The sequence below is a fragment of the Anguilla rostrata genome, chromosome 2 (genome assembly GCF_018555375.3).
Source record: "Anguilla rostrata isolate EN2019 chromosome 2, ASM1855537v3, whole genome shotgun sequence".
Classification (NCBI taxonomy): domain Eukaryota; kingdom Metazoa; phylum Chordata; class Actinopteri; order Anguilliformes; family Anguillidae; genus Anguilla; species Anguilla rostrata.
In genome coordinates this window covers 9,589,939-9,599,893 of record NC_057934.1, presented here as the reverse complement: position 1 = coordinate 9,599,893, position 9,955 = coordinate 9,589,939, and the positions used below count along the sequence as shown (strand labels likewise).

Genomic DNA, 9,955 nt, shown 5'->3' with positions numbered 1-9,955 from the left:
CTTGACTGCATGTGATGTGGCTATGGAAAGGTTAGGGAAAGATTGTAGTGGAATGTATTAGTATCTATCGTTGTAGTGGCATTCCATTAATTCATTTCAACTTGATATATACAGTTATGCACATTCTATCCTTTTAGTCTAGCTCTTTTCTGGAGAATTTTGCTATGAAAGATGGTGTATAATGAAGAGACCCAAGATATAAAGTACAGTGTATTTCACAATTGCAATGCAAGTGACAGAACTGTACATTACAAACACAAAGATGTTGCCAATTTATTTCAAGGGTTAATTTGGCAATTATTAATTTATTAATATGGATTTACATCCCCATCTTGTACACTGTAGTTACTCTTCTGCTACTCTACAAGTAAAGAAACATCTGCTTTGTACTCATAAGTCGTAAGCTGAAATGTAGCCTAGTGGAGAAACAGTAATAAATCCAACATTGCGCATATTTATAAAATTTTTAGGTGGCAAAGGGGGTACTATTTAAAAGACCATGTGAGCTATGTAAATTGTCATAATTATCATCCAGAAGCATTTGAAGGGATTAAAACAAAAATCGCTAAACAAATGAGAATTCTGAGGCTCATCATTTGATGCATATTGAAAGTTTTCTCATCAAAAATGGCAGTTGATCTCTATAGATGGCAGATATAGGATATAGCAGATGTCAGAAAGCATATTTAAAGACAGCATTGCTAATGTAGTAGCTTTAATACTGTAAGCCTCTGCCAGTTGATGAGTTTTTTTAATGGTTTAATATTGAAGGACGTGCAAATACGTAAGGCTTACCATTACTACATTATACCTCAATAAACTACAAAAATGAAAGCATTGCTTTGGATTTTCTTCTAGTCCTGTCAGACTTTCTTACACACAAACATGATTTTGATTTTTGTTTCCCTGTGTTATCACTCTTGCAAGGTCCAGAAGGTCTAAATAGTGGGAGCACGATCTCACACAAAATGTAACAAATGTTTCCTTAAACAAAGGAAATACAGACAGTTTTGTACATTCAGTTCCCTGGGAGTCCAAAGTATGAAAAAGTATCATATTATTTAGAATAATGAAGATCTAAGCCTTTAGATATCAGTCCTTATTCCCACTTAAGTTGGGAACTGAGTGAACTACAGTCCCAAGAAAAACAAAACCAAAGATGCAGCAAGCCCTTCTACAGTTTTCAAGAGCAACCCCCATTTTCAGCATAAACACAGTATAAGAAACCTGAGAGAAAACTCAGCCTCTGATGTTTATACAGAACCCAGGTTATGCAAAAACATCTTCAGACTTACTTCATTTCAAGTGAAATTAATAGCAATTATTTACATATTTTACATATAACTGCATACATCTGGAACCAGCCAGTGACACACTTGCTTATCATAAATAAGCTGTACTTTAGATACTGCATACAGATACACTTACAAATCCCAGTAAGTGGTCCTGGGCTTCAGTGTAGGGTGTTAGGTCGGTGTGTTGGGTCAGTGTTGAGTCTCTGTCTTGGGGGTCTGTGTTGGGAGTCTGTTGTGGAGGTTAGTGTTTAGTTGGTGCGATGGGTCAATGTTAGGTCATGTTAGGTCATTCTGTTCGGTCAGAGCTGGATTGGCACTGGACCAGTGCATTGGGTCTGTTTTGGGTTGGTATTGGGTAAGCGTTGAGTTGGTATTGGGTCCGTGTGTGGGTCAGTGTTGGGTTGGTACTGGGTCAGTGTGTTGGGTCAGTGTTGGGACTTGGTGCAGGCAAACTCCTCGGCCCACCGGAGGGCCTCTGTGATGTCCTGCGTGTTTCCTGTTCCCTTGGCAACAGTAGAGGACCCCCCTGCGTTGCCCCCCAGGTGGCTGCAGACGGCCAGGGCCCAGTCACTGGCAGAGAGAGCACTGCAGCCCTGCGGGGGAAAAGGGTTTCAAATACAGTCTGATCATATGGCGGCCAGCACCCGAAAACACATACACTTTACTCTAATTACACCCCAAACACACACATGCATCCGTAATTAACTCCATCCCCTCCCCACCACCCACTACACTAACCCTAACCCCCCGGGGCTGTACCTTGGGCACCTGACAGGCACACAGGACCCTCCCGGACTGCAGGTGGGACAGGAGCATGACCTTGGTCCCCGGGGCCCGATCACTGTACTGATTCACCACCTTCATCACCACCTGTGGGGCCCGGACAGAGTTTACACAGCCTGACTGGGTCTACATGTAATGTTTTAAAAGAGCAGTTAGTGAGAACGAGGAGGACCGTACTGATATTGAATCTGCCTCCACAGTGTCCACAACCACAGCCTTACTGCCGTGTTTCTCCAGCAGGACGTGGGCTTTCCCTGCGGCCTGGGGGTAAGCAGATGGAACAAAATTAAGACACTATTGAAACACCATAAAACACCATAACATACAATTATTACCCCCCGTAATTTGCCATCTGGGAGGTAATAACTCATATTCAGCTGTAGAAAACACAGTTCCACTGCAGTGGTAATCAATATTCTTCTCTAAAAATCCCACTTCCACCAACAGCATTGGTGAATCTGACTGATTAAAAGTGGACCGTGTACACGTTATTGCACACGTAGCTATTTCTGATCAAATGTGAAGCTAAGAGAGTAAGGAACGATAAACAGCTCGTTACGGTTCAGAGGCTGCTGTTACGGTTGTAACAGAAACAGGAAGGTGTGCGCTGTACCTCGCTGGTCTCCAGCTTCCTGATGGCAGTGTTGGTGGATCTCTGCATCGCTTTCAGACGATGATGGAGCTCTTTCCTCTGCCACTGTGGCATGAGCACGTTTTCCACCACCTGGAACAGAGACCAGACGCGCTAATGCTAACGGTAACCACGGGCAAACGCAAACTGCTAACACTATAACCACAGGGAAACAGAGTCAGTGCTGCTAATGCTAATCACAGGGAAACTGAGTCACTGCTGCTAACGCTAACCACAGGAAAACACAGCCAATGCTGCTAACGCTAACCACAGGAAAACACAGTCAATGCTGCTAACGCTAATCACAGGGAAACACAGCCAATGACGCTAATGGTAAACACAGGGATCATAGTCTACTACATAGCAAATGAGGGTGTCAGGAGTGCTAATGACGGTGTAGGGAACATTAATGAGGGTGTAGGAATGATGAGGTCATAGCGTAAGTGCAAACGGCGGCTTCATGTACATCAGTCAGCTGGCCCACTTCTTTGGATAGCCTGTGTGCAGTGCAGAGGGCGGAGCCTGCAGACGGTAGCCGTGCCGACAAAGACTCCACCTCCTGGACCAGGGTGTGCCCCGCCTCACGGGCCTGTGAGTCAGAAATAGCTCTTACATCACAGGCATCGGACACATGCTCTTATCCAGAGCCATTATACAACTGGATATTTACTGAGCAATTTAGATGAGGTGCCTTGCACAAAGATACAACTGCAGTGCCCTGCCTAGGATGAGGAAACTACTGAGTAACAATGAAAACCAGCAGGCTTCTCTCCAAGGGAAAGCGTGAACAGTAGCTACAGGAGAAATCACTCCAAGAGACACTGAGGTAAGCCAGTAGTGTGGCCTTTAAAATGTGTCTCCTAGGAATGGCTGAATGTATTTGATAAGGTGAAATAAACTGGCCTTTCGAGCTTCCTCTCCAGTGACAGCCACGACCCGGCTCACTCCCTTCACCAGCTGTCTCTCTGCCACAATGACAAAGTCATGGATCTCCCCCGTCCTCAGCAAGTGTCTGAAAACACACACAGGCAGTCACTGCTGATCTCACTTCCTGTCTGTCAGAGACCATCCACAGAGGCTCAAGGAATCCCCAGATTTGTAGTTACAAACCCTTGCATTAAGCCATGTAAATCAGTAATAAATACTGTGAACGTTTTCCTAGTAGATAATCTTACGTTCCACAGCAAAGCTCCACAGATGTCGGCCGGTCAGTGGAAGAGTTGGTCAGGTCAGGAACAGGGATTCCCACAGACACCACCCTGACTGGATCCGGGTACACCTGCAACGCACAAACATGATCCCGCTTAAGCCCACCAGCTTTCTTCTGCCTATGCTGGGCTGGGGTGGGGCCCAAGGGTTGGGTCCCCAGGGAGGGGCCCCAAGGGTTATATCCCTGGGTGTTGAGGGAGGGGGGGTCCCCTTACCTCATCCACTGTTCTCAGGCCGGGTATGTGTTTGGCCAGGGCCAGCGGCAGCTCCTGGACGTACACATCCTCGTTCTGCGCGATGACTTCCTGCACCTTCTGCTCGACTTCCTGGAGCTGCTGGACGTTCAGAGAGCCCTGGAGACGGCAGGAGGGAAAGGGAGACGTTGAACTCCCGTTCTTCAAATGGCCGCATTTTCCCGCCACAGCCGGGGCTTGGCCGCGTTCTCACCCTCACGCTGAAGTCGAAACGCAGCCGGTCGGGCGTGACGTGAGACCCCCTCTGCTCCACCCCCTCCCCCAGCAGCTGCCGGAGCGAGAAGTTGAGGACGTGTGTCGCCGTGTGCTTCACCATACAGGCCAGTCTGTGTGCCTGTGGCGAGACAGAGGATGGTCACCTCCATAAACACAAAACATACCCCCCCACCCCACCCACGGACAGCCCTGGGGACTGCGCAGCAGACGCGTCACCTCCAACGAAAACATAGCCCCCTCCCGACCGGCACAGAGCTGGGTCACCTTGGTAACACGCACCGTGTCTACAAACAGCTGGACCCTGTCACCAGTCCGCAGGGCGTCGCCGGCGGTTACCTGGTGGACCACGTACCCGCCCACCTGCTGCACTGCCTCCACTGCGAACAGGACGTCCTGCACAGAACAGGACAGCAAATCACTGTAATAAAATGAGTTAATTATATTCCCCAGCAGTGTCTCCAACAGGGGCTCTGGCCAGGTAAAGGTGTTGGCATAGGCACACCTGTGCAGAGAGGGTACCTGCAGCCCGTCCCGGATGAAGTAGCCCTGGTCGTGGGTCTGGCCTCCCTGCTCAGCGTAGAAGCAGGTCTGATCCAGGACCACCCCACACCTCTGCCCCTCCCGCACCTCCGACACCAGAGACTGTGAGCTGTACAGGGCTCGCACCGTGGACCAGCAGGACGGGAACACTGAGAGAGAGGAGCGAGGTTAGAGAAACACACTCTCACACACACACACACACACACACACACGTATACACACACACGCACACAAGCACACACACACTCATATAGACACACACACACACATACAGACATACAGACATACACTGACACTCACAATCACGCACTCACCATATCGGCCATCCTGGTCCAGGGAATAGCGGTATTTTGGAGAATCGTCAGTGTGGGGAATCCCCGCCCCCTGCAGTGCTGAGAGACTGTGCAGATCCAGCTCAGTACAGCTCTCTCTGTTAGGACCCTCGGTATGAGTCTTCAACTGCAGGACCCCAAAACACAGGGGTTCCACATTAACCATATACAAATGCATAATGAGGAGAACAGGCCATTCAGCCCATCATTTACCTACGAACTAGAGAGTATCCAGCACCCAAGGATTTCTAACCTCCACTGCATGACCCGGCCAGCTCCAAAGTAAAATTGTGTTCCTGATATCAGTGTGGAATTTACCTTTAGTAATTTTCCTTTAGGGACTACAACTAATAGGGAATTTAACATTAACACTGTTCACCTCATAGGGTCAGACTTAAAAATGTATTTTAACCTTCAATGGTAGATATTTATGGTATCACACAAAAGAACAACTGACCTTTTCTTCTTCTGCCGCTAGCCTATCCACAGCCTCTGTATCCATGGTCACGCCCCTCTCCTCCAGCATTAAGCCAATCAGGTCCAAGGGAAAGCCAAGGTTGCGATGCAGTGACCAGGCAACAGACCCTGATGGGCAGTATGGGTTTGATAGACAGGTGGCAAGAGTAGGTACATTAATACCAAAATCTACTAAGCAAAATACATTAATCTGACTCTGCGAACTGACAAGACTCTCAAAGTCACTAATAAATGGTGGCATAATACAACAAAGGCAACCAGTTAATAAATTAGATACATTAGCTTATCTATACCTAATGCTATCATCCATGTCCTATACAGTGACAAAATCTTAGCTAGAACATGCGCTCTTTAAGTCAGCTACATTTATTCTGCATAGGAAGCTAATGCATGTTAAATGTGTGTCTGTTATTATCGTGTGACATGTCACATGAGTCACTCACCTGGAAACAGCTGGGCCCCGCCCATCTTCTGGAGGGTTCTGTCAATCACACCCCTCCCCTGCTTTAAGGAGGAGAGAAACTGGGCTTCGTTGTCGTTGATGATGTCCATGATCTAGAGGCACACATTGTAGTACGGTATTAATAGGGTTCTGATTTTATGGAACATACTGTAAGGCCATGTAAATGCACCCAATCAGCTCACCCTCACAGTTTCTCTGTACAGTTCAGGATAGGCTTCACCCTGTAAGAGAAAGTACAGGAAGAGTGTCAGTGATACAGAAACAAATATCACAGCAAGTACAGAATACTGTATACACCAGGCCTCCCACACCATGACCCTATAGAGCTGCAGATTCTGCTGGTTTTTCTTGTCACTCTGTACTTAACTAATTAATCAACCGTTTAAAGAGAAGGCTTTTCGGAATGTCTTTTATTTGATTTAGTCAGTGTTCTAGAACTCTGTTGTTTTCAATTTCAATTTCCGCCCTGGCCGAGACGCACCAGTATTTGGGCCACAGTGGGGACCAGGCTGGCCAGCGTCCCCGGGGGGGCCAGCAGCACCTCTGTGGAGTAACGCACCGCCCGCCGTAGAATGCGCCTCAACACCAGCCTGCAGAACACACACACACACACGCACACACACACACACTTAGCTGATTCCTGCTAATGGCCCCTCCCCTCTGCAAACACCTGCAGTGCAGCATAGCACTAACTGGACTCACTCGGTGTCTGAGCGGAGACACCCTGCTGGGCTAAGGGGACTCACTCGGTGTCTGAATGGAGACACCCTGCTGGGCTAAGGGGACTCACTCGGCGCTGAATGGACATGCTGGGCTAAGACTCACGGGTCGATGGAGACGGAACAGGGTGTCGAGATGTGGAGTCATGCGAGGACTGCTGGTACCGCCGGACGTGTCCACCAATTCCGTCATGCGGGCCTGTTCCGGGGACGTCCTTCGGCCGCGGTACTCCGGACACCTGGAGCTCTGGGGGGGGGGGGGGGGAGAGACAGCAGGGTCAGGGCACTTTTCTCTGTTCTATCATAAATAGGAAGCCCCTGTCCCTTTAAAGAGTACAGGAAGAGAGGGTACCAGTTGAACAGCTAAGGAAGGGTACCTGGTGAACAGATAAGAGAGGGTACCAGTTGAACAGATAAGAGAGGGTACCATTTGAACAGCAGGTAAGAGAGGGTACCTGGTGAATGGCAGACAGCAGAGGGGTGAACAGGTCGGTGTCGTAGTTGGAGCGCTGGCCCTGCAGGACGGTGACCAGCCGCTCCAGGCCCATCCCGGTATCCACACTGAGCTGGGGGAGGGGCCGCAGGCTGCCGTCCACCTCCCTGCAGGAGCAAGAGTTAAACACAGACACAGACACTCTGAGCCACTGACTGAGTCACAGACGCCCGGAGCCACAGACACACTGAGCCACCGACTGAGTCACAGACACCCTGAGCCACTGACTGAGTCACTGACACACTGAGCCACAGACACATAGAGCCACAGACACCCTGAGCCTCTGAACCCTAAGCACGTTTGCATGCCTACTTGCTTTTGGTGAATAAAATCTTTTCCTTTCTTTCAAACCTGGTGTCAACTTTGTTATGTTTCTGGTGGCTCTGGTGCAGCCTTAACACTGATACACTGAGTCACTGACACACTGAGCCACTGACAGCCCCGCACGTTCAGTTACTGACAGAATCACAGCTCCAGGTTAGATCTGTGTACCTGGTGTACTGCATGAAGACCAGGTTCCAGATCTCAACCACCTCCGGGCTGTCCTGGTTCACCAGGCTGGCCGCGTTCCGCCCCCCTACATGATCGTAGTGGATCTCCGTGCACGGACCGCAGGGCCCCGTCTCCCCCATCTCCCAAAAATTCTCCCTCATCCCAAACGGCAGGACGCTACTTGGTGGGACCCTGCAGGGGTTCCAGGTGAGGAGACAGAGACAGAGACAGAGGTGCAGTGTGCAATCAGGTGCAGCAAGGTGTATTAGTGTATGTATTTCATATGCAATACTAGCTGCTGACCTCCGTCCCTGCATGGTTTATCGCCCTGCACCACCTTCAAAGCAATGTACAACTCCCCCATTTTCACGGTAGCTTATAGATACATTTACTTGGGATGTATTTTGTATTTTGTAACAGAACACACCGTTGTGTGTTCTTCACCCTTTTCCAGGCTGGATTGTTCACTGGGTCTTTGGAATGAGGAGATTCATTCCTGTTAGATTTACATCATGACGTCTGTGTAGAGTTGCTGAGGGCGGGGGGCACAGGGGAGGGGGCCTACCCCAGGCTCAGCCAGATTTCCCGCGTTTCCTCGTCAGCCGCCAGCCCCAGAGCGGCGTCCCCGCCAAAGTACGACACGTACAGCCGATCCGGCGGGATCCCGTACACCTCCGTCAGCAGCTCCCAGGCCATGGAGCAGGCCTCTTCCTGAAACAGAGAAATCCCACGCGCTCTCATCCGTCCGTCCTGTCAAGGGTCTGTCTATCCGGGAACTGTCATCACACAAAAGTCTGGACAAGTGCAGGAGCTGGACAGACAGACAGACAGACCTTGAAGTAGTCTCCGAAGGACCAGTTTCCCAGCATCTCGAAGAAGGTGTGATGGTAGACATCCCGGCCCACGTCGTCCAGGTCGTTGTGCTTGCCGCCGGCGCGGACGCATTTCTGACTGTTCACCACCCGCCGGTAATGCGCCATCTCGCTGCGAGGGTCCACCGCGCCCAGGAAGATGGGCTTGAACTGGGAGAGCAGAGGAGCAATTCAAACCACAAATCAGCCAGCAACACTTATCATTACCAAACATCCCAATAACCTAACACAGGCCTGTGACACACTGTGCACTATGCTTTCAGTTGAAGTAGGGCATAGTTGGGTAGGTTGCTAATTTAATTCATTAAGGATTTCAGAGCTGACACAGCCTGTCCAGGAAATGTACAGCAGACTGTGATGTCCTGTGAGGTCGTAAACAGCACAGTACTGCATCCGAATATTCTAGCTGAACCCAAGATCCACAAACGTTTACGGTTTTTGGATATATTCCTTTGGTTTACACCTGTATTTGTGCTGTTCGGTGAATTAACGTGCTTCTTCTTTGCAAACCAAAAGGGAGACTGGAGAAAAATTAAGCAGTAACTAATGTTACATTAACCAGTAACACATTGTATTGTGTTAGTAGCTACACAGGCTAGCTACTTTACCATAGCGATCTAGTTGCCATCTATAAAGCAAGTCAACAGTTTACGGCAGTAAATGCATAACTGCAGCGGATCTAAATAACAAAGCACTGGCATATTTTAAGGAACAACACGTTCAAAAGGGCACCCCGTATGCGCTGAAAATGTCCACATGCTGTGGCCGATTTAAGCAGTGTTATAGATCTCAGGCAAATACTACTGACAGTGCGTTGACAGCTGTCAGTTACCTGGTTCATGCCTGCATTGACGAACAAGAGGCTTGGGTCCCCTCGCGGTCGCACTGGAGAGGACTGCACAAGCTTGTGTCGGTGCCGATCTCTGAAGAATTCAGTAAACATACTTCGTACTCTTTTTGACGTGAATTCGGCATGTCTCGCCGTAGAAGTAAAGGCTAAGCGCGCCCTTAAGCCTATCACTGAGCTGAAATATTTCGCGTTTAAAAGAGCTTGGCATGTTTTGGGAATCCTCATGTACGCAGCCATCTTTGGGACTGGCAGCGTACTGCTGAGGTCAAAGGTAAAGGCTTTGCTGCAGCCTCAACAACAGAGACTGTAGCTCAACAACGGAAAAAAAA

The 9,955-nt window shown here is 49.1% G+C and overlaps 1 protein-coding gene across 1 annotated transcript; it reads right to left on the bottom strand.

Annotated features, from left to right (window-relative positions):
* Window positions 1-65: 65 nt before the first annotated feature.
* Window positions 66-9,899, bottom strand: aars2 (alanyl-tRNA synthetase 2, mitochondrial (putative)). Its single transcript, XM_064325176.1, has 22 exons — window positions 9,609-9,899; window positions 8,738-8,926; window positions 8,470-8,615; window positions 7,905-8,096; window positions 7,375-7,519; window positions 7,026-7,166; window positions 6,682-6,840; window positions 6,383-6,421; window positions 6,181-6,292; window positions 5,718-5,845; window positions 5,243-5,387; window positions 4,908-5,077; window positions 4,668-4,781; window positions 4,366-4,506; window positions 4,134-4,271; window positions 3,885-3,988; window positions 3,613-3,721; window positions 3,176-3,298; window positions 2,692-2,802; window positions 2,256-2,339; window positions 2,055-2,165; window positions 66-1,888 (listed from the first exon to the last, which is right to left on the bottom strand). The coding sequence occupies exons 1-22, from the start codon at window positions 9,861-9,863 to the stop codon at window positions 1,721-1,723; spliced, it is 3,024 nt and encodes a 1,007-aa protein (XP_064181246.1). The 5' UTR covers window positions 9,864-9,899; the 3' UTR covers window positions 66-1,720.
* Between the last annotated feature and the right edge of the window lie 56 nt (window positions 9,900-9,955).

Coding starts and splice junctions, on each gene's coding strand:
- aars2 (XM_064325176.1), bottom strand. CDS start 9,863: ATGGCTGCGTACATGAGGATTCCCAAAACATGCCAAGCTCTTTTAAAC. Junction 8,097..8,469: donor GAAATCTGGCTGAGCCTGGG/GTAGGCCCCCTC, acceptor GAACCCCTGCAG/GGTCCCACCAAGTAGCGTCC. Junction 4,782..4,907: donor TCATCCGGGACGGGCTGCAG/GTACCCTCTCTG, acceptor TGTTCTGTGCAG/GACGTCCTGTTCGCAGTGGA.